At 47.5% G+C, this 25,278-nt stretch overlaps 1 protein-coding gene across 1 annotated transcript in view; it reads right to left on the bottom strand.

Moving 5' to 3' along the window:
- LOC126484309 (UDP-glycosyltransferase UGT5-like) overlaps window positions 1-25,278 on the bottom strand; it is an 83,023-nt gene that overhangs the window by 6,537 nt on the left and 51,208 nt on the right. Inside the window, exon 5 of the mRNA XM_050107743.1 lies at window positions 21,471-21,690. Coding sequence (XP_049963700.1) covers window positions 21,471-21,690 — 220 coding nt within the window. The remainder of the gene's footprint in view (window positions 1-21,470; window positions 21,691-25,278) is intronic.

Genomic DNA, 25,278 nt, shown 5'->3' with positions numbered 1-25,278 from the left:
GGTGCAAGATGTCCGAATTTCTGAGAAAAATAGGGGTAAGCTACAGGGAGAGACGAGTAATATACAGCATGTACAAGAGACAATAGGGAGTAATAAGAGTGGAAGACCAAGAACGAAGTGCTCGGTTTAAAAAGTGAGTGCGAGGTTTAAAAAGGATGTAAGACAGGAATGTAACATTTCGCCCCTTCTGTTCGATCTATAAGTCGAAGAAGCAACGATGGAAATAAGAGAAAGGTTCATGAGAGGAATTGAAATTCACGGTGAAGGGCTATCAATGATAAGATTAGCTGATGTGATTGTTATCCTCAGTCAAAATGAAGAAGAATTACAGGATCTGCTCATTGAATGAACAGTGTTATGAGTGCAGAATATGGACTGAGAGTAAACCGAAGAAAGACAAAATTAATGACAAGTAGCAGACATGAGAACAGCGTGAAACTTAACATCTGGATTGATGGTCACGAAGTAGATGAAGTTAAAGAGTTCTACTATCTATGCAGCAAAATAACTCATGACGGACGGAGCAAGGAGAATATTAAAGCAAGCAAAAAGGGCATTCCTGGCCAAGAGAAGTCTGTCAGTGTCAAACACAGGCCTTGATGTGAGGAAGAAACATCTGGAGCACAGCATTGGATGGTACTGAAACATGGTCTGTGGCAAAACCGGAACAGAAGAGAATCGAAGTATTTGCGATGTGGTGCTACAGACGAATGTTGAAAATTAGGTGGACTGATAAGGTAAGGATTGAGGAGGTTCTACGCAGAATCTGAGTGGAAAGGAATATATGAAAAACACTGATAAGAAGGAGGGACTGGGTGATAGGATATCCGTTAAGATACCAGGTACTAGCGGGAGCTGTGGAGGATAAAAACTGTAGACAGAGGTTGGAATATATCCACCAAATAATTTAGGAATTAGGTAGCAAGTTCTACTCTGAGATGAAGCGGTTGGGACAGGAGAGAAACTCATGGCGGCCCGCGTCAAACCTCTCAAAACCACTCAAAAAAAAATTGTTATACCACACAGTGTGCTGAGGATTTTTGACTAGTGAAAAATAAACACCTACGCAAATGAATCTGGGTGTTGAATACTAGCCACTCATCCACAACTGTCAGCAATAATAACAATATTTATCACATAATTACTTACAAAGCAGAGGTAAAGATAAATTATGGGAACAGGACATATTTCACAAATTACAAGAAATACTAAGGAAGGAGAAACAATAGAAGTACGTTTAATACATTTAGAGCAATTCGTCATATATTAGGTCTACAACTTTGCTTCCGTTATTTTACAATAGCCGCAAGAAGTGTGCAGGTGGTAGGTCGTAAGTGTCTTACAATAAGCTTAGGCATGTGTAAACATGACGTCATCAAAATATTAATCGATTTGTGATTGCATCATACAGCTGGTCTCGATTGAAAATGTCACTTTACGAACCGATTTCTCGTCATTTGCGGGAAGTTTTAATCTTCTGGTTTAACATGAAGAAATCTGCGTCTGAGGTTCATAAAATGCTGGGTAAGGCCTAGCGTGAGGCACCTACTAGTGAAAGAACGTGCAGAGAGTGGTTTCAGTGCATCAAGAACGGCAATTCCGACGTCGAAGACCGGTACGGCGGTGGAAGATGGAAGGCCTTAGAAACTGAAACCGACGAAAAACAACCACAGGAGATTGTTATCGAAAGCGGTTGATGAGTAAGAGCCGAGCACTGAAGGACAAAAGGCCACAATACGGTGGCAGACATGAAGATGTTCTGCAGCATGACAATGGTCGACCCTATGTTGCAAAACCCTTCAGTACATACTTGGAAACGTTCAAGTGAGAAGTTCTCCTATTCCAAATTTTTCTTTGGTTTTCTCTACTGCTTGTTCAGTGTACATATTGAATACTATCGAGGTAGACTACAACACTGTCTCACCCCCTTCTCGTATAAGGGCGCCTGCTTTCTGTTTCGCTACCGTTATTTTATCCCCGCTATCCTCAGAATCACAAAAAGAGTATTCCAGTCCAACCTGCCTTAACAGAATCAACTATGCACGAGATTATTTTGTGATTTTTTAGGGCAATGAGAAACAGAAGCGCTCTACTCGTTTACTGTAGTAGCTGATTGCTGCAATCTAGCCTCAGAACCATTAGGAACTAGAACAATGGCGGAAACCCATCAGCGATCAAATTTATTGGGTTATCATCACTTCTTGTCAACTACGAAATAACTAATAACTAAATAACAAAATTATTATTACTTTGTATTTTCTATTAAACAAGGAAAATTACCAGCATGCAAAATATCTCAGAGCGATTGTCTTGGATGAGAAATTGGTTGCACGTTAGTTGTACCATGAGGTTCCATCAATGCATTTATGTAAGACACCACTTGTGTTGCCGGCCGGGGTGGCCGAGCGGTTCTAGGCGCTACAGTCTGGAACCGCGCGACCGCTTCGGTCGCAGGTTCGAATCCTGCCTCTGGCATGGATGTGTGTGATGTCCTTAGGTTAGTTAGGTTTAAGTAGTTCTAAGTCCTAGGGGACTGATGACTTCAGAAGTTAAGTCCCATAGTGCTCAGAGCCATTTGAACCATTTTGAACCACTTGTATTAGCTGCAGCTCTTTCCCCTGTGGGAAGCGTATTGTAACGGAGTAGCTGTGCACCAGGGGTGGCCAAGAATTCGGCGTGCGGATAGGTCTCTAGGTCGCGCGGCACAGCGCAGCACAGGGTGACAAGGGGAATGAGGGAAAATTGCGTAGGTGCCACATTTAAATGGTAATGCACTCGCACTGCCTACGACTTAGTTTCATATGACCTATTCCTCAACAACAATGACCATAAACAAAACAAATTTTCAGTGTCATTCAACTATTTTTGGCCCACTGAAGATATAATTTTTACCTGGCACAAAATGACGGAATTTGGACAGGCAGAGACAATGTCACACATTTTCGCACTCCGGTTGCCAAGTAATCGTACTTATTCAGTTTCATAAACGAAAAAAGTCATTAACACACATATTTTATCACATTTACAACGTCATTATTGAGGTGTGTAAATTCTTCCCAAGGGGAGCAATGTAGAATTCTTGAGATTTTAAAGAAATTGTCTTTTAAACAGGAATTGCGATGCAGGTCAGTCACTTCAATTTGCACAGGTACGAAAGCACTTTCAACTGTAACTGTTAACGTCTGGAAAACAGGTGCATCACACATGCGTAAGATACGCAATGTTCACAAAATATTTGTAAAACTATCTTTGTAATCATTTCAAGCCCACAATAAGTTCCTCAAACCTTGCATTTTTTTAATGCTGGTTAGCTTACGGAAATGGATGTTTTTTTTTGTCAAAATTTGTCCCTTTCAGAATGTGACTTCTTTTAAATGCATCTCTATCAGACCAGAAATAAATCGATTCTCACTTTACAGTGTCTTACTGCGGACAGTGTGCAGCTAAGGCCACTGAAAATGCGAGGTCTGCAAACCACTGCCGGCCGTTGTGGCCGTGCGGCTCTAGGCGCTTCAGTCTGGAACCGCGTGACCGCTACGGTCGCAGGTTCGAATCCTGCCTACCGTATGGATGTGTGTGTACTTAGGTTGGTTAGGTTTAAGTAGTTCTAAGTTCTAGGGGACTGATGACCACAGATGGTACGTCCAATAGTGCTCAGAGCCATTTGAACCATTTTTTTGCAAACGTCTCCGGATGTTCTGATCTTCGTTCCTACTCTCCTTTTTCGTTCATAATTTCGACACCAGCGGGTTTTAAATCGAAAATTCATTGGAGGTAAGCCATTGGCTTTACCAATGTACTGTGTAGTAATGTACAAAGTATTCATACACTTCGTTCAGTTTCATCGAAAAGTGTTGCAACTAACAGTGGAATAATGCGAGCGACTTCACCACTCGCCACGAACTTCATGACTTGCTCTGTGCCTGAAAATTTAGCACAAAGTACATCTTGATGTTTGAAACAGTAAATTCCATCTGTGGATCGTTGTAATTTTTTGCTCTTTCCTCACCAACTAAATCTTTAAATTCTTTCCGCATGGTATTGTGGACATTTCAGCCAATGGGCAGAGTGCTCTGTGGCGTCCTCCGCGTGGAGTTCCAGATCCAACTATTAGCTGGGTGAGCAATGCCACCGCCACTTGTCCAGTAGCATCAGCAGGAGCAGTAACGGTATTAGTCCGCAGTGTCGCAAAACAGACGTTTTGACTAGTAGGAGGCAGCCAGTAAGCATTTGCAAATATTAGTCTTCTTCTTCTTCTTCTTTTGCTGCTGCCTTTATCCCGCATTGTGCGCAGGGTCGTCAGGGTTAAGTATGGAATTGGCATGGTTAATTGTAAGGGGTGTCCGGATGCCCTTCCTGCCGCCACCCCATACACCCCTGGGCGGAAGTAGTGTGCCCCAGCCGACTAAATCGTGAAATAGTGTGAATCTGTGTCAAATGTCTGCTAGTCGAGTAACTGAGGCGGGACGTGGGGACCAGCCCGGTATTTACCTAGTAGGATGTGGAAAACCGCCTAAAAACCACACCCAGGCTTGCCGGCACACTGGCCGTCGTCGTTAATCCGCCGGGCTGATTCGATCCAGGGCCGGCGCGCCTACCCGAGTCCAGGAAGCTGCGCGTTAGCGCTCTCAGCTACCCTGGCGGGTTATTTGCAAATATTAGTATTTGTCAGATATTGGTATTGATAAGCAGGCGGTACGTATTTGTCAAACATACTTGTGATATTATTCCTATTAAAATTGTTTATAACTGTTTGTAGGCAACCAAACATGAATATTGTCGCCATTGTAATTGTTTATAACTACTTTTCAGTGCCCAGCCACAGTATTGCATCCAGCGGCACAATGTTACAGCGAGTTGCATCGGCTGCAGAGAAGACTAGAGGCTCTGCCAACAAGTCAACTTTCACGCCAGCATGCAGTGATGTGGGCAGGTAGTTGAAGAAATTAATTAATACTTCTGTATGTGAGTCTAGCTGCTCTGACCCAATTAGCACGACTTGAGTGGCAATGTAATGACGTTTTTAGTAGGTAGTTGTAAATCTTAATTAATACTTTCGTATGTAGGCCTATGTGTCGTGATCCAATTAACGTGATGTGTTTATATCAATAGCCACAGCGTCATTACACAGTGATGTGTAGGATAGGTAGATGCAAAAATAATTATAAATGTGTGCTGAGGTAAAGGATTAACAACACAATGCTAGAGCAGAAGCAGCATTAATATTCTCCACTGCAGTTGTGTGAGGTTGCAGACCGTCTGTACGGCACTCCCATATGACAATATTGCGACAACAGGCAAGAATTAACGCGTGTTGTCATCTGGAGAGATACGGGGATTGCCGTAAGATCCCCAAATACCTCCTCCTCTCTTCTGAGAAAAACACCTAACCAGTACAAAAGAGCATTATGTTAAAAAAATATACACCAATAAATAAGAAGCACAAAGTCACTAAACAGTACAAGCAATACACAAAATGTGCGCTCACTGTGATCTCCATGGATTACTAATGTGGTAACATCATGGTAGTAGCGAGTCACAGAAACATCCAAGACCACCTCGCCTCTGCCCAGTGCCACGTCGTGCCCTCTATATTCCCCGGCGCACCACTGCCTATCCCTGCCGTAGTACAGGGTAGGAAATGAACCTTACTTATATTTTAAAAAATGCATGTATCACAGTCCCCGGCGCCCACGTGAAACCGGTCGGCAAGCTGGCTGGACAAAGGGTGGCACGACAACAGACCCTACCTGTGGCCTTGGTTCCACCTTCTCTGCACCCTGGCAGGGTAGAAATAAGCAGGCAGGCGGCGAAAACAAGCAACCAAAATCACTTGGGCCAATCACTGCTAATACTTCATTACAAAAAGCCCCTATTACTTGAGGATTTTTCCACTAAATGAAATGGTAATCAGCACATGCACCAATCGTCCTCATTTGAAAAGAGAAGCCGGCCGGTGTGGCCGTGCGGTTCTAGGCGCTTCAGTCTGGAACCGCGTGACCGCTACGGTCGCAGGTTCGAATCCTGCCTCGGGCATGGATGTGTGTGATGTCCTTAGGTTAGTTAGGTTTAATTAGTTCTAAGTTCTAGGCGGCTGATGACCTCAGAAGTTAAGTCGCATAGTGCTCACAGCCATTTGAACCATTTTTTTGGAAAGAGAATTTGTTTATTGTAGTAATCACGTCTCTTTCCGGCCAGTTATTCGATCAGTGGTTTATAATCACACATCTACATCTACATCTACATCCATACTCCGCAAGCCACCTGATGGTGTATGGCAGAGGGTACCATGAGTATCTATCTGTTCTCCCTTCTATTCCAGTTTCGTATTGGTCGTGGAAAGAAAGATGGTCGGTATGTCTCTGTGCGGGCTCTAATCTCTCTGATTTTATCCTCATGGTCTCTTCGCGAGATATACGTAGGAGAGAGCAATATACTGCTTGACATCTTGGTGAAGGTATGTTCTCGAAACTTCAACAAAAGCCCGAACCGAGCTGCTGAGCGTCTTTCCTACAGAGTCTTCCACTGGAATTTATCTATCATCTCCGTAACGCTTTCGCGATTACCAAATGATCCTGTAACGAAGCGCTCTGCTCTCCGTTGGATCTTCTCTGTCTCTTCTATCAACCCTATCTGGTACAGATCCCACACTGCTGAGCAGTATTCACGCAGTGGGCGAACAAGCGCACTGTAACCTACTTCCTTTGTTTTCGGATTGCATTTCCTTAGGATTCTTCCAATGAATCTCAGTCTGGCACCTTCTTTACCGACGATTAATTTTAAATGGTCATTCCATTTTAAATCACTCCTAATTGCTGCTCCCAGATAATTTATGGAATTAACTGCTTCAAGTAGCTGACCAGCTACATTGTAGCTAAATGATAAAGGATCTTTCTTTCTATGTATTCGCAGCACATTACACTTGTCTACATTGAGATTCAATTGCCATTCCCTGCACCATGCGTCAATTCGTTACAGATCCTTCTGCATTCCAGTACAATTTTCCATTGTTACAACCTCACAATATACTATAGCATCATCTGCAAAAAGCCTTAGTGAACTTCCAATGTTATCCACAAGGTCATTTATATATATTGTGAATAGCAATGGTCCTACGATACTCCCCTGCGTCACACCTGAAATCACTCTTACTTCGGAAGACTTCTCTCCATTGAGAATGACATGCTGCGTTCTGTTATCGAGGAACTCTTCAATCAATCACAATATTGGTCTGATAGTCCATATGCTCTTACTTTGTTCATTAAACAACTGTGTGCAACTGTATCAAACGCCTTGCGGATGTCAAGATACACGACATCTACCTGGGAACCCGTGTCTATGGCTCTCTGAGTCTCCTGGACGAATAGTGCGAGCTGGGTTTCACACGATTGTCTTTTTCGAAATCCATGCTGATTCCCACAGAGTAGATTTCGAGTCTCCAGAAAGGTCATTATACTCGAACATAATACATGTTCCAAAATTCTACAACTGATCGACGTTAGAGATATAGGTCTATAGTTCTGCACATCTGTTCGACGTCCGTTCTTGAAAACGGGGATGACCTGTGCCCTTTTCCAATCATTTGGAACGCTGCGCTCTTCTAGAGACCTACGGTACGCCGCTGCTAGAAGGCGGGGGGGGGGGGGGGGGAGGGGCGCAAGTTCCTTCGAGTACTCTGTGTGTCATCTATTTCGATTCAACATTTTGTCATCTGTGCGACAATCTAGAGAGGGAACACACCACAGAAGCTTCTTGTTGACCATCCGCGGTTGGCTCTGAGCATATAGGACTTATCTTTTGAGGTCATCAGTCCCCGAGAACTTAGAACTACTTAAACCTAACTAACCAAAGGACATCACACACATCCATGCCCGAGGCAGGATTCGATCCTGCGACCGTAGCGGTCGCGCGGTTCCAGACTGTAGCGCCTAGAACCGCTCGGCCACTCCGGCCGGCTGACCATCCGTAGTCCTATGATTAATAAAGGACAGCTTCTCCATTAATCTGCGAGGATCTCTGGCTATCAATTTGAATATAAATCCAGAACTACTCTAAGAACAAAACAAACTCGAGATAAGTGGACATAGCATATGTCATCGACTTACTGTACTCTCGATATTCGCACGTATTGAAGATGCAGTGCAGCGAGCAAGTGGCCGTGTACCAGGTTACATACCAAGTGAACCTTATACTCCAGCCGTTGTGGCCGAGAGGTTCTAGGCGTTTCAGACCGGAACCGCACTGCTGGTATGGTCGCAGGTTCGAATCCTGCCTCGGGCATGGATGTGCGTGCTGTCCTTCGGTTAGTTAGGTTTAAGTAATTCTAAGTCTGGGGACTGATGACCTCAGATGTTAAGTCCCGTAGTGCTCAGAGCCATTTGAACCATTTTTTGAACTTTATACCTAGGAATATAATGAACTGTGAGTTTAACCGTATTTAAGAATGCGTAGGTTATTAGATACAGACTAGCACTATAATGCGACACGCTAGATGTCCAGAATTGCGACACAATGGCTGCAGGAACACTTCTGAGTAAGTGCTTTCGCTGGCCACCAAACGCCCCACACATGAACATTATTGACCATCTCTGGGATGCCTTACAACGTGCTGTTCAGAAGAGATCTCAACTACCTTGTACTCTTACGGATTTAGGGACAGCCCTGTAGGATTCATTGTGTCAATTCTTTCCAGCACTACCTCAGACGTTAGTCGAATCCATGTCACGTCTTGTTGCGGCACTTCCGAGTGCTCCCGGTGGCAGGTGTACCAGTTTGTTTGTATAAACTGAAGTATGTTGCGGCTGATCTCTGGAACAAATGTAGGAATTTTGATCCGGCTTTGATTAATAGGTTGATTAATTCACGAGGAAAGTCGTGTATACAATTTTTGTCAATATTTCGTGAAACTTGACTGAAATATGATGAATTAATTACGCTGCCGTTAGGAAAAGTATGCCTCTGCCCTGTAGCAGCAGCAAAGCTTGAGCAAAATCCAAGTTGGTCCTGGTGGTCTACCGATGAAGCGTGTGCATGAAAACCGAAAGGCTGTTCTTAGGTGTTGGATCCGAGCCAGAAACCTTTTTTGTTGTCTTTTAAGCTATCTCTTAGCTTTCAGTCATGAGGAGATCCGTCAGCAGCAGAACATGGTTTGCATTCCATGTTGAACTATACGAGTAGGTGTCATTTTCAACAGTATAATTCAAGTTGTAAAGTGCTTGCATTAGGTGCTGCAATAAGCCAGCAATCGACGTGTGCTGCTTAAATCGTTTAGTTTATATGGAAGCTATGATATTCAGGTACCTAATGTTGTGTTCCGATTTTTTATCATAAATCTACGCAGTGTCCCGTAAACAACATTGCTGTTAGGCCAGATAAACTGTCGGGTCGTAGATACTTGGTGCTACCTGCTGGAAGCCGGAGGGGGGGGGGAAGGGGGGGGGAGAGGGGTGGCATGTCACTAGTTAGCTTGTAAACCAATGCATATATTCAGTAAACCAGAAAGCGCAATGGTAATTGTAAGTAATACAGAAGAAAAGGAAAAATAGTTCATTACAAGAGCCCGTGGTGTGGGGAGTTAATCCCAGTTCTGAAGGAAACAAGTGCATGGACAAATGCCCATGTAAAAATGAAAAGAGTGCCAGTGGCGTAATACATAGTATCAGTGCAGTAGTTTCTGAATTAACCTCGGTCACTTGACTTTTTGAGCCTGTCCCGCACAGTCATAAATCGAAAGCAATTCGGAATGAAAGTCTTGTTTACATATAAGATTTTTCCCTATTTGTCTCATATGCCTGGTGTGGCTGATACTTTTGCTGCAATCCCACAAATGGCGGCGCCACATACAGGGTGGCTGCAATTATTCACCACTTGAGAGGGCCCCCATGAAGAACGAGTAAGCGTTAGACAATGAAACTTTGTGAAAAAATTTGTAAGGGCAAGTGGAAGACAGATAGCAAATAAACCATTTCAGCAAACACATTTTAATTTCCACATGGGAGGGTAACATTTGCCAATTGCGTACCATCTTTACGTTCTAGGCTACAAACGTTGCTCAGTGTGACGACCACCTGCACCCATGAGAGCCTGGTAGTTTGTACGGACATGATTTCACAACTGTTCGCAGCACGTTTTGAACGGTGGACATTGGAAAGTTCAGCTGTCGAGACAGCTCGTGGAGAGCCTGAAGATGTCACATTGCGTCCAGCATTCTCATCCACGGCAACAGTCACTTCTTCAGCAGTTTGTGGCGCAGTTGGCAATCGGCCTCTCGGAAACCACTTTCCAAACCGCCAGTTAATTCGAACTTCGGAATCGCGTTCTTCCATCCCGGTGCGGAAAGAGGGCCTCTCCGTGGTCCTTTACTACCTCGACACTCGCAAAGCGCAGGAGCACTGTTACTGCTGTTTTGATAAAACAGCTTTACGAGTTAAGCCCTGCTCACCTTGTCCACACCACGCTGACTGTCTGCAACTGTAATGCACACTGATGCTTGCGTTCCAGCCCTACGACGACGCACCAGTACTGGCGCGTCATGAGAAGTCATGACACCAAAGCCGCCGGCACACGGACCGTGCTTCCGAACGTTGACCGTGCCGAGTTTCTGACGTCATAGCGTGGAATAGCACGTTCAGGAGTTTTCCCGAACGTGCAGGGCAATATCTAGCAGGTCAGATATTTTGAGCGTGCGGCTGAGCGTTGACCAATGAGATGGCACAACGCCACCTACGTCACATGCACTCCATCTCCCTTCAGCACAGAGTTGTGATGCGCCATATTCATTTCAAGCCTATACCTATATATGCCGTTTCTGAGCACCAGCAAATTGAGAATCACTCTAAAACCCCTTGCTAATTGTGTCATTCGCTGCAAAAAAAAAAAAAAAAAAAAAAAAAAAAGTCTTATTCGTGGCAAAAGTATTATTGTAACTTGCGTGTTATGAGAGTATGCCATTTGAAGGTAACGACACACTGAGGATCCACCAAAAACGCTTTTTCCTGGGTACAATTTGTTATAATTACAATTCAATTAGTAACATAGACATGACAGCGCTTTTAGCAAGAGGTAATATATTAGGATTGGATATGCGAGCTGTGAAGTCAGTGTAGCGTGGTGAGCACCATTGCCGACTTCTGTTTAACTGCATGAAATGTCGTCAATTCGCGTCTCGTGCAGTTAAAAAAATTTTTCGCCCCTAACATTCGCGTAATAGGTTCTGACGCATTATTATTATATAGTATAGTATAGTATTTGATGTTATGTAAATATAATTTCACCTTTTTTGGCTTTATCTACAGGACAGCTTGCGCTACTTGTATAACGATAGTTTGCTCCTTTTTGTTTTACGTTTCGTAATTCACATGTTGCAAAAATTCTGCTACTGGGTAGGAACAGTGATCGAGTAAGAATGACCTTAAGGTTTTACTAAAATGTGGAGAACTATTGCAAATTTGTATCACACTGTTTGTAATAAAACTTTTATAAGCATGTGTTGTTACTTATTAGACATGGTACTTTCCTTTTCGTCTTAAAACATGTACATGGATATTTAAGTCTTTATTTGTGTATATTACATATAGAACAATGTGACTAGCCTACGGGCAATGGAGGAAATGTGCGTTTTTATAGAGTTAATGTGGGAATTTTACGCGCACCCGTTTAAGTGAACAGTGTGATTTACGAGCTAGAACCATCCTGCAACTGCCGCTGGAGTGCGTCGTGATAGCGCATAGCACGTTGGGGCCCACGTACCGTATGCACAAGTCGCATCGTTCCTGAGCGTTCAGCAGCACGTTCAACTCAGCACGCTCAACGCTGACTTCGACGCGACGGCACGGTCCGTATGCCGACTGCTTAACAGTACTAACAGCGCACACTCTGAGCATTACTACTGTAGAGCTAACACTGTCCCGAGTAGCAAATGTTTGAACATAACTATCTGGTACTTGCAGGAGGTAGCGAGTACTTAGCAACCTTGACGACCTCCGCTGCAAACTCCGAATTTCTTTGTCTCTGGCTGGTTTTGTCATTCCAGTACGAGCCTTACACAAGAACTTACAATGTTCCACAGTGTTGTGTAACTGCAGCCAGGTAGAAGCTTTCGTTGTACCCGTGCTCATAACCTGTGCAGAACTTGTAACTAATGTTAATGTTCAGATTAAGAGAACGGAAACATTGTTTAAACAGTCTTCGTTGTGATTAAATATCAGATAGTTATAACTAAATTGCAGCCACTTACAGAGGTTCAGTATGGGCTGTAATTATCGTACGGCAGCGAAACTTGGTTGATATTCTAATGCATTGATGTGGAACCGATTTACGCTGGGAAAAAATTAGTTCCAGTTTTGGCCACCAGGTGAAAATCTGGCGCTGTTAATGCAAGAAATATATTCTGGAGGTATGTTGATCATACCTTTGTAGTTTGGACCCATGGTGAAGATAACTTGCAAGACTTCTTAAGACATCTGAACTCCCTCCACGATCAAATAAAGTTCACAATGGAAATTGAAAAGGAGGGATGCCTTCCATTCTTGGATGTTCGGGTTCAGCGCAGAGAGGATGGCACTTTGGGACATGAAGCGCATCGGAAGCCGACGCACACGGATCTGTATTTACCTGCAAATAGCTGCCACCATCCTGCCCAGACGATGAGTGTTCTTCGAACTTTGACCCATAGAGCGCATATTATTTCTGACGAAAGCAGTCTGCAAGATGAACTTTCCCACTTACAAAGAGTGTTTGAAGACAATGGGTACTCCCCACAGCAAATGCAGAAGGCACTGAAAATGCAACCGAAAGAGGCCACAAAGAAAGCAGAAGAAGACGAAACCTTTAAATCGATGGCCTTCCTGCCATATGTGGATAGCCTCTCATCAAAAATAGGACGGATTCTCAGCAGTCACAAAGTAAAAGTGATTTTTCGTCCTCCACCCAAGACAGCTGCACTCGTGGGCTACGTCAAAGAAGATTTGCTGCTCCGAAAATCTGAAGTTTACAAAACTCCATGTGAATGTGGCCTTTCTTACATGGGACAAACAACTCGCACTGTCCAAGAAAGATGTACTGAACACCGGAGGTACACACGACTTTTACAACCTAACAAGTCGGCAGTGGAAGCGCACTGTATTGACACTGGTCACAGAATGTTGTATGACAACGTCGAAATTTTGGCAACTACATCATCTTTTTGGGATTCGATAGTGAAGGAGGCAACTGAAATTCGATTGACGACGAATTTAATTAATACAGATAGTGGTTTCAAACTTGATAAATCATGGAATCCGGCACTTGCTGTAATAAACTTACAAAGACGTCGTCACAGTGCAGCTCACAATGATATATCGACATGCCAACAGAGATCGACTGCGGAGTCATAGATGTAACTCGCGCATTGTGCACGTCACTGCCGCCGACCAACGTCTCTGGAGCATTTGCATCTGTGGCCGCATGCGCAGTTGCGCGGTACGCGAGTATAAAGGAACGAAGCGAGCACTGGAGCGGCACTCGCTCTTTGTCTCCCCATCTCCCGCCTCTTCCTCTCGTTCTGATCCCTTCCCCCCACTCCCCCAGCCTGTCACTGCAGCTCCGGCTAGGGTGGTGGCCCGTCGGGCCACTGCCCACGCCCAGCTCTCCCCATCGCCATCGCCATCGCCATCACCGCCACCACCGTCATCATCGTCACCATCACCATCACTGCCACATTCGCCTGCACCGTCACAGTCACTATCTCCGGCGCCGCCTGCTGCGTCCGTGCCGGGACCTGTCCCTTCCCACCACCTCCCCATCGTTCCCGTCCCTCCTGTCACCACCCGCCCATCTGCCGCTGTCAAACGCCCTAGTGGCGCCTCCACTTCCTCTGCTCCTAAAAAGGCTCCACCCCGCCCGCCATCCCCACCCCAAAATGCCATGGACGTCTCCCCACCAGGCCCCGCTCCTTCCACCTCCTCCTCCTCCTCCTCCCCACCCGGTCTCTACAAATATCTCCTGTCCCGTCCCGATCCTTCCTTCCTCGAGGCCCGGAATCTCTCCCTCCTCCTCCGCCAACATTTCCCTGGCGTCCCCATCTCTCTCCTTACTCCCAGACGGGATTCTGTTCTTATCTCCTCCCCCAGCCCAACCCTCCATACTGACATCCTCTCCCGCCTCCCCATCACCCGTTTTGGTCCTCACGCCTCCCTCACCCCTGCTCCCTCCCCATCTCCTACCCGCCAACCCCAACCCCCGCGTCGCCCGCCGACCCTCACCGCCGTGATCACTCGGCTTAGCCCGTCGATCACGGAGGAGGAGGTGCTGGCGGAGCTGAAGGCCCATCCCACCCTGGAGGTGCGGGCGGTCCGCCGCATTTTCAACGCGACCGGCCCCACCCGCCTTATGCGGGTTTTCTCTGAGGACGCCCCCTCCATTGACCGTCTCCTGAAGGAGGGTGCCCTCCTCTTCAATCAGCGGTTCAAAGTCGACCCCTCCCGTTCCCCCCCTCAATCCCTGCGCTGCCAGAGATGTCTGCGCTACAATGCACATCCAACAGCAGAGTGCCGCGAGGCCCCCACCTGCCCACATTGTCGGCAAGCGCACTTCCTCCGGCAGTGCCCCAACCTCCAATCCCCTCCCTCCTGTAATACCTGCAGCCTCCCCCACCCCACCTACTCCCAAAAGTGCAAAGCCCGACCCCCTCCCACCACTCCTGAACTCACCGTACCTGTCCGTCCCCTGGACGCCCCCACCCCTCCTGGCAATTCCCTTCGTCCCCCCCCCACTGCTGAGGACATCATCAGGTTCCTCACCATTGTCCTTCAAAACGTCCATCCCTTTCAGCGCCCCCACACCTTACAACAGATCTCCCTCGCCGCCCGTTCCATATTCCACCTTAAAATGTACGCCACCTTTTCCAATAACCAGGCCCATTTCACCTTCTCCCGCCTTGACACCCTCGTCTAAGTCCTTATCATGGCGCGACAGCATCGTATCCTTTTCAACAATATCCGCTCCCTTCCCGCCAACAAGAACCTCTTCCTGCACACCCTTGCTACCCACCGTGTGGATGCCTTCCTCCTCAATGAAACCTTCCTCCAACCCCACCACTCCATCCACACCTCCCCCTATCTCCTCCACCGCTCCGATAATCCCCTCCCAGTTGCGCGTGGCGGAGTTGCCATTGGCCACCACCGCCAGATCCCCGTTCGGCTCCAGCCTCTCCTTCCCGACCCCACCGAACACCTGATCCTTAGTCTCTTCTTCCCCAGCCTTACCATTACCTGTGCCACCATCTATGTCCGCCCCAACGCCCCTCTTCCTTTCGACTTCCTCTCCCACATCGACCGTACCTTCTCCTCCTATGTGATCGCCGCCGACCTCAACATCCATAGTCGCTCCGCTGCCCAGTTACGGCGGTGGCATCGGTTCCTCTCCTCCCTTCAAGGCGACCTCATCCCCATCCCCCAGCATACTCGTCCCGAATCCAACTCCACTCCCGATGTTATCCTCTCCTCCCCCAACCTCCTTGGTCGCATTACGGTGGATGTCCTGGAGCCTGTTGGTAGCGACCATCTCCCTGTCCTCCTCACCGTTTCAGACGGCCGTCGCCCCCGCCCCGACCCTCGTCATGACCCTCCCCCTAAGTACATCCATGACTATTCCCGTGCCAACTGGAATGCCTACCGGGATACCCTCTCCACTCAGGTCGATAGCCACCCTCTCGCCTACCGCCGTCCTGATGATGTCACCCATGCCGCCTCCTTTCTCCAGCAGACCTTGTCTGAGGCCGTGGAGGCCCACGTCCCTACTGTTGCCATCCACCCCCACCGTCCTACCTTACCACCACAGGCCGTCCTCCTCCTCCGTGAATCCCGTCGTCTCTACCGTGCCTTCCTCCGCACGCGTGACCCGGACACCCTACGACGCCACCGGCAACTACAGCGACACATTCGAAATTTGCTCGCGGCCAAGAAACGCCGGGACTGGCGACAGACATGCACCCGTTTAACTGCTACCCTCCCTATAAACTCGTCCAAGTTCTGGACCGCCTTCCGTCGCCTTACCGGAACTAAACCCTCCCCCTACTATCCTCTTCTCCACGATGATCGCCCCTTTCCTGACGCCCTTAGTAAGGCCAATCACTTTGCCTCCTACCTGTCTGATGTGTTTTCCATCCCTGATGATCCCCAGTTCGATTACTCCCTCTTCCCAGATATCCGCGATCGAACTGATACCTCTGTCCCTCCCCTCGCTCCTGGTTTCCAGTACTTGGACAACATTCCACACACGGACCTTAATGCCCCCATCACCACACAGGATCTCATCCATACACTCCGCACCAAACGCAACACCGCTCCTGGTCATGATCGTGTCACCTACCGTCACCTTCGTGAAGCTCCTGTCTCTTTTCTCTCCACCCTGGCCAGGCTCTACAATGTAGTCCTGTCCACCGGTTACTACCCCGACCTGTGGAAAACCTCCCGTATCCTCATGTTCCTCAAACCTGGCAAACCGCCGTCCGCCGTCTCCTCCTACCGTCCCATCAGCCTTACCTCGGTCTTCAGCAAGGTCCTGGAATCTATCCTCACCCGCCGCATCCACCAGCATCTCCGCCAGCACCGCCTCCTCCCCGTTACCCAGTGTGGCTTTCGGCCGTCCTTCTCTTCCGACGATCTTCTCCTTCACCTCACTCATCTCCTTTCCGAACAGCTCAATTCCCGTCGCTCCGCAATCTTCCTCTCTCTTGACCTCGAACGCGCATATGACCGCGTATGGCATTCCGGTCTCCTCTTCAAGCTCCAAACCTTCGCCCTTCCCATTAACTACGTTCGTCTGATCGGTTCCTTTCTCTCCCGCCGTCCTTCCTATGTCACCATCCATAACACCGATTCCTACACCTTTTTCCCCTCCGCCGGTGTGCCCCAAGGCTCCGTCCTCTCCCCCCTTCTGTACTTGTTGTACACGGCGGACATGCCGCCGCCGTCACCCCCCGTCCACCTTCTCCAGTTTGCCGATGACACCGCCTTCCTTGCCCTTGCCCCCACCCTGCGACGCTCCCAACACCTTCTCCAATCCCATCTTGACCGGTTCACCGCTTGGTGCAACCAGTGGTTGCTCAAGGTCAATCCTTCCAAAACCCAGGCGATCATTGTAGGCAAAACCACTCCCTCCTTCCGCCTCCTTGATTTCTATCTCACCGTTTATGGCCGTCCCATCGCTCTCACCCCCACCCTTAAGTACCTTGGCGTCACCCTCGACCGTCGCCTCTCCTGGACTCCCCATCTCCAGACAATCCAAGCCAAGGCACGTTCCCGACTCCGTCTCCTCAAGCTCCTTTCCGGCCGAACGTGGGGTCTGGACCCCTCCACCATCCTCCACACCTATAAGTCCCTCATCCGCCCTATCCTCTGTTACGCCCATCCCGCCTGGATCTCCGCCCCCCCTTCCTTTTATAAATCCCTCCAAATCCTTGAACGCCATGCTCTCCGCCTTGCCTATCGCATCCGTCTCCCTTCCCCCACGCGGATCCTGTATGACCTTATCCCCTTCCCCCACCTCCTCCTCTTCCTCGAAAGGATACGCATCCTATACACCTCCCGTAAACTCGATCCTCCTCACCCGCTCGTCTCCCCGATCCTCTCCCACCCCCGCCCGCTGCCACGCCTGTACTCCCACGTCCCACCCGGTCTCCATCTCTCCACCCTCCTTACCCTCTCCCAAGGTGGCTTCCGCCAGCTCCCCCTCCCTGATGATGCCCTCCTCCCCTCCATCTACCCCTCCTACCAACTTTGATCCTCCCACCCTCCTCCTGTGCTTGCTCCTCGGGTCACCCTCCCTCCCTTCTCTCCCCTTTCCCTCCCTCCTCCTTTTCTCGTCCCTCGTCCCCCGGGCCCCCCCCTCCCCTGTCCCTATCCTCCTGTCCCCGTCTCCTAAGCCATGGCATCCTCTTTTCCTCCCCTCTCCCCCTCCTCATCCCTGTTGCCCTCTTGGCAGGTCCCTGGACTCGCACACGCTCAGTGGACATTCGCGCGCCGGAGATCACCGCCATCAGTGTATCGTGTGTGCCGTCATGTTTAGTGTTCAGTGTTTACCGTCACACTCCATCGTTCACCAGTGCCACCGTCTCCTTCAGTGTTTGTGCGTCGTCTCAACAGTTTGCAGTGTGGCTTATCGTCGAGTGTGAACGGCTCCGTGTTTGTTTCTCTGTGTCTCCTGTTTATTGCCCACCGTTTTGTAACTTTTATGTTTTTCTCCTGTTTTTGCTGATTGTACCTTCTATGGCTGAAGAGCAGCGTAGTATGCTGCTGACAGCCTGCCTGCTGTACAGGCTTTAAAATAACAATAAAGTAAAAAAAAAAAAAAAAAAAAACTGGAGCGGCAGTCTTGCGGCTCACTCTGTAGATGGGTGAACGTTATACAGCCGAAATATTAGAAGAAGAAGAAGAAGGAGGAGGAGGAGAATTCTTGCGGCTGCACACCCGAAACTTAAGGGAGCAATATAGAAATGTTTCCATATGTAATTGATCCGAAATGAGACATGGGCAGAAAAGGTCAAACACGGGAGAAAGGCATAATGTTCATTTTATTATTAACCGCCGCTTACACAGTTTGAACGTCGGATAGGTGGCGTAGATGCTGCATCCGTAAAACGATGCTATCAGGAGTTGCCGCAGCAATTCCGGTCGAATCTGAACAACGTGTTCCAGTACACTGGCCTTCACATTAGATAGAGACTGAACGTGTCCCTGGTAAACGAGTTCTTTTAGTTATCCCCATCCCCAGGGCGAAAAGTCACACGCATTTGGATAAACTCCGGAGACGACACGTTCCTGAAAGGTTGCATTAAGCAGATCTTTCACTGGGCGAGCGACACGAGGTGTTGCCCCTTCTTGCACCAGAAGGGAGGTTTCCACACAGCTGCGCTCATCCAAACCAGGAATCTGAGACTATTCAAGGAGGTCTCGATAACGTGCAGACCTAACTGTACACATGACAAGGCGTCTGGGTGTATTCTGTTCGAAGAAGAACGGACTGAGAATGAAGGTGCTTGTAAATCGACACCACTCAGTCGCATCTGGAGAGAGCAATTGCTCTTTGTGCGCAACACGCGGGTTAACATTACCCAAATTCGGCATTTCTTTGTACTCAAAAAATGTTCAAGTGTGTGTGAAATCTTATGGGACTTAACTGCTAAGGTCATCAGTCCCTAAGCTTACACACTACTTAACCTAAATTATCCTAAGGACAAACACACACACATCCATGCCCGAGGGAGGACTCGAACCTCCGCCGGGACCAGCCGCATAGTCCATGACTGCAGCGCCTGAGACCGCTCGGCTAATCCCGCGCGGCTCTTTGTACTTAATTCTCCCTATAGTGTAAAGTGTGCTCGTCACTCCGTAGGATATTGCCCGGCCACATGTAATACCAGAAACCGAGGAGCAAATTCAGAACGTTGCTGGGGATCATTAGGTTTCTGCTGCTGCACAGTCTGGATCTTGTACGGATATCAGTGTAAGCAGATCAGAAAACTTTCCATACTGTTGACCATGGGATGGACAATTCTTGTGTCAGTGTATAAGCGCTATCACTAGCCGGGGCACATGCTGCACGGTCAGTAACAGCGGCAGCAACCTGCTCAATAACTTCCACGGGGATAGGACGACTTCTCTTCCAGGTGCCGCATACGTGTTTTAGAATTTCATTATCATCTTCTTTAAACCATTTAATGACATTGGCCTCTCCTCAGGGGTTTGAGTCAGCGATACGTTTTCAATGCAGCACCGTAATTGCTGCCGTTCATATAAAACACCATTAACAGCGCACTGTCACTGTTCTCGATAGCGACACTGTTTACTCATGTCATGTCTTGTCAAATGAGACCGAAGATGTCATACCGCACAGAGCCAGATTCGCACGTGGTGACCGAAATTGAAATTACGCTACTGGCACGTTGAAACTGCTACACCACGAAGATGACGTGCTACAGATGCGAAAATTAACCGACAGGAAGAAGATGCTGTGATATGCAAACGATTAGCTTTGCAGCGCATTCACACAAGGTTGGCGCAGGTGGCGACACCTACAACGTGCTGACATGAGGAAAGTTTCCAACCGACTTCTGATACACAAACAGCAGTTGACCGGCGTTGCCTGGTGAAACGTTGTTGTGATGCCTCGTGTAAGGAGGAGAAATGCGTACCATCACGTTTCCGACTTTGATAAAGATCGGATTGTAGCCTATCGCGATTGTGGTTTATCGTATCCCGACATTGCTGCTCGCATTGGTCGAGATTCAATGAGTGTCAGCAGAATATGGAATCGGTGGGTTCAGGAGGCTAATACGGAACGCGGTGCTGGGTCCCAACGGCCTCGTATCACTAGCAGTCGAGATGACAAGCACCTTATCCGCATGGCTGTAACGGATCGTGCAGCCACGTCTCGATCCCTGAGTCAACAGATGGGGACGTTTGCAAGACAACAACCATCTGCACGAACAGGTCGACGACGTTTGCAGCAGCTTGGACTATCAGCTCGGAGACCATGGCTGCGGTTACCCTTGACGCTGCATCACAGACAGGAGCACCTGCGATGGTGTACTCAACGACGAACCTTGGTGCACGAATGGCAACAGTCATTTTTTCGGATGAAAGCAGGTTCTGTTTACAGCATCATGATGGTCGCATCAGTGTTTGGCGACATCGCGGTGAACAGATATTAGAAGCCATACTGGCATACCACCCGGCGTGATGGTATGGGGTGCCATTGGTCACACGTCTCGGTCACCTCTTGTTCGCATTGACGGCACTTTGAACAGTAGGCGTTACATTTCAGATGTGTTACGACCCGTGGCTCTACCCTTCATTCGATCCTTGCGAAACCCTACATTCCAGCAGGATAATGCACGACCGCGTGTTGCAGGTTCTGTACGGGCCCTTCTGGATACAGAAAATGTTCGACTGCTGCCCTGGCCAGCACATTCTCCAGATCCCTCACCAATTGAAAACGTCTGGCCAATGGTGCCCGAGCAACTGGCTCGTCACAATACGCCAGTCACTACTCTTGATGAACTGTGGTATCGTGTTGGAGCTGCATTGGCAGCTGTACCTGTACACACCATCCAAGCTCTGTTTGACTCAATGCCCAAGCGTATCAAGGCCGTTATTGCGGCCAGAGATGTTTGTTCCGGGTACTGATTTCTCAGGATCTATGCTCCCAAATTGCGTGAAAATGTAATGACATGTCAGTTCTAGTATAATATATTTGTCCAATGAATACCCATTTATCATCTGCATTTCTTCTTGGTGTAGCAATTTTAATGGCCAGTAGTGTAATTTGTTTTCCAGTGTAACTCGGTTCCGCATTAGCGTACCAACTGAGTTTATTTGGCATACGATGATGACAGACGACACTGGAGTCCCGTTAGTAGCTGCCCTTTAATTATAGCCACCCGACACTCAGCTTTCTTCTAAATATTCATCCGAGTCCAGGAGTTTGCTGACCTCTCGTTGTTTAGCAGCTCGCCGAGTGTGTCTCGAAACGTTTGGTAGTCGAGGTCTCCGTACGGCAGCTGCAGCGCGTTGCCCGCTGCGACCACCGTGGCTGCGTTGGACGGCTGGTCGCCAAAGAAGGGGATGGCGAGCATGGGCACGCTCGCGTTGACGGCTTCCAGCAGGCCCAGCATTCCGGCGTGCGTTATGAACACTCTCACGTTCGGATGATCTGCAGTGAAGAAGATGTAGAAGGCGGACAAAGAGGAGCGAATCATATCTTAATCGATCTGGCGATATTAACGTAGCACAATTGGCATATTTTCTATCAGAAAAGTGTAGAGCGCTTCGTTTGACTACCAAAAAATACATTATTTGTTTCTCTGTATGGCTGCATGCTGCCGATTTACAGGTGACTGTGGCTTAAATGTATAAAAATTGACATATTGGTCTTTTACATTAGTCATATCATTAGTTATACACTCTTAAATTGACGAGGGTGTGCTGAAAAGTAACGCTTCCGAATTTCTTTATGTGAAAACTCTTAAAGATTTTAGAAAAAACCAAATTAGAATTTTAAGGCAAGCGACCACAATCCCTGCTGAGGGCCTTACACTCCAAGAATCACAATAAATTAAGAATTGTTTAAGAACTCGCTGCAATTTACAATTTACAGGTATTGAAATATTAAAGGTAAGTCGCCACAAACGCAGCAGAAGGCATCAGACGCCAGGTATGGCAGTAAATAAAGTTTTAAGGTTACTGCAAGCGACCACAATCACGGCTGAAGGCCTTACATGCCAGTAATGGTAGTAATATAAAAAATTTAGAAACCTTATGTAACACAGAAAATACAATAGCCAAGGTTAATTTTTTTTTAAAGCAAATGATCACGAAACGGGTGAAATAAGGTGATAGTAAACATTGTAACACAACCCTTAACATCCGCTGCACACTACACTGCTAGATTTATTCCAGAAGGCGACCAGAACTATTAACTAGACATATATAACCTTTAATGTAGGCATTACAAGATATTGTAATAAATAATACAACAATAAAACACAAGGACCAGTACATAAGTTCCTTAAAGGGTACTGGGGCAGATTACACCCAAAGAAGGCGTGGACTGAAGGAGCGTTACACTGAGCTACTGGCCATCAGACCTCCTTTCTAGAACACACATGTCTTACAAGAACCAAGGGGCCACAGATGGTGCTCCATGAATCGACCTCTGAGCGGGTCCGGCAACAAACACCTTCGCGAGCGATGAGATAGGCAGCCAAGAGTTGCATTCACTTCACAAGATGGTAACTCAGACTAGTGGCAGCCTAACGAATGACTAATGATAATCTTGCTGAAGCTACCTGACGTCCGATAAACCAAATGCAACGATGGAACAATACGCCAAAGCCAGAACCGGCGGTCTGCATTACTTCCCCAGAATACTGTGTTAGAGCGCCCAGAACGAGAAAGGAACCACTACCACCAGAGTAGAAGAATCTCCAACCGATCTACAAGCAAGAAAGCTGCCAAAACTACACGCCTTACGGGACACCAGCGGCAAGGCGAGGAAACGTACAGTGCCGTTACATACACCAACCCCCTAGGGCAGGGAACTAGGGCGTCAGCGGCCACCAGGCAAGAAAAATTACCGCTGGTTGAACTTAACAAATTGTAACAAGTTGAACGCAGTAAATAATAATTAGAAGTCGAGGAAAGCTAATCAGGTCCGCCTTCCCCAAGCACTCCACTCGCTGCTCTTCGCCTCGGCGACACTACGAGCAGCAACACGAACCCAAGTCTCTGGAGAATCGCGAGATATCACAATGGTGGAGGTTTCTCTACTTGGATTGAAATGCACTCATCTTAAAGCTTGTTTGATCCGGTTTACGACGAGGTCGTACACCCTCCCGTGAGACCCATGCGTGTCGCCAGCAGTCCCGGCGTGTTCTGGCACTGCGCGGACCTGGCTCCTCCTGAGTTCCCAATCGAACTGCCCCACTCACACGACCCGGAAAAACAATGACGGCGCCCCAAAGATAGGGCAACAGTTACTACATATCGACAATTGCCGCTGTTGCCACTAGCGGACAGACAACGCTTGCGAGTCCGAGTGGTGCCAGTCAACACGAGAAGACGACAAACAACCGCAACCATGCCAACTAAACGATACCGTCTGGCCTCCAACAGAGATCGGAAACCCACAAATAGCACCAACGCGAGCTGCAGCACGTCTCAGATACGTTGATGATTGTAAAATGGAAAACATGTTTAAGTGTTGATTTGTTTATTACCAGTGTGGACAATTATACCAAGAGTAAATATTTCTGAATCAAATAATTTGAGAAAATCAATAATGTTATTCTTCCAGTTGAACAAAGAGAGTGTCAGGAGCTGCTGAAATGACGTTGATGAACGGGGATGTTATACGCTGTGAACAGCCGGAAGAGCCGGTGGAGCACAAGCAAACATTTCTTACTTGAATGGAACGATAAATGATATGGAAAGAATAGCATTACCAGCACCCATTATTTCCGTGTACTTACAGTATGTACATACTTTCAGTATGAAAAAGGAATGTTCTGGAACATTATATTTATTAGGTCAAAAACCAGCTTTTGGCTTCTTAGGTCATCTTCAGGTAACATCGAAGTGTCGCATATACAATAAGGCTGTTTTGCAGAAGGCACAACTAATAGCACCAGTTGCGTCTTTGAGAGGTTCGCCTTCTGATATGTCGTCTAAAGGACATATGGATTTATATTGGTACGCGAGGCTGTAATGCCTTCAGCAGCATCACCAGAGATTGATGCAGTGACGAAGCCAAGGGAGAGGAAAGTGGATTCTAATACTGAGACCATCTGTTAAAAGCCGGCCGAAGTGGCCGTGCGGTTCTAGGCGCTGCAGTCTGGAACCGCGAGACCGCTACGGTCGCAGGTTCGAATCCTGCCTCGGGCATGGATGTGTGTGTGATGTCCTTAGGTTAGTTAGGGTTAACTAGTTCTAAGTTCTAGGGGACTAGTGACCTCAGAAGTTGAGTCCCATAGTGCTCAGAGCCATTTGAACCATCTGTTAAAATTTGGTCAACTTGGCCACATTCAGCATTATTATAGAAAGTCACAATGTTATAAATGTAAACAGGTTGTACACTGTGAACGTGATTTATGGTGTTTGTGAAAGAGGGAATGTTGCAGCCACTGAGTGGTATTCCCAGCAAATTTTAACGCGAGGCATCTGCATGTGAAAGAAGTGGCAAACTGTGATTAACTGGCTTTATAGGAGGAGTGTACAAATTTTTGCTGGGTATGGGGTCACAGGTATTTTTAGCCAGTTAGGACATACTTAATGTAAGGAATTTGAACACTCCTCAGTGCAATTTGAATGGTGCGTACGGGGATATTATTCACGTGCTTTCTTCAGCAGTTTTGCGATTCTGAGTATGGAGAGGGCTTTCAGGGGTTTGCGAACGTTGCCCTAGCGTAGACTTAAGCTTTGATATACTCTGATTAGGTTTTCTGACTGAACATCACTCCTAAGTCGATCTTCCACAGGGCATAATGGAGCCGTTGTTTTCTCTCAGTTCTACTACTGAAAGGACCCAACAGATTCAAGACACACCCTATGTGCAGGGGAGTATAGCTATATTGCATTCAAGGTCTCTTGTGTGATATAATATAGAGATGTGCAGGAAAGATAGTGTGAGTGGACATAGGAGGAGACAATACTGGATGTGTGGTTGAACCCTTGATGTCAAATGAACTAGGAAAGTCACAGCGTTTTATCGGCCACATTTTACCCTAGATACGAAACGCTGACA

Source organism: Schistocerca serialis, chromosome 6 (genome assembly GCF_023864345.2).
Source record: "Schistocerca serialis cubense isolate TAMUIC-IGC-003099 chromosome 6, iqSchSeri2.2, whole genome shotgun sequence".
Lineage (NCBI taxonomy): Eukaryota > Metazoa > Arthropoda > Insecta > Orthoptera > Acrididae > Schistocerca > Schistocerca serialis.
The sequence above is the reverse complement of the archived record's forward strand: the minus strand, read 5'-3'. Positions and strand labels throughout refer to the sequence as shown.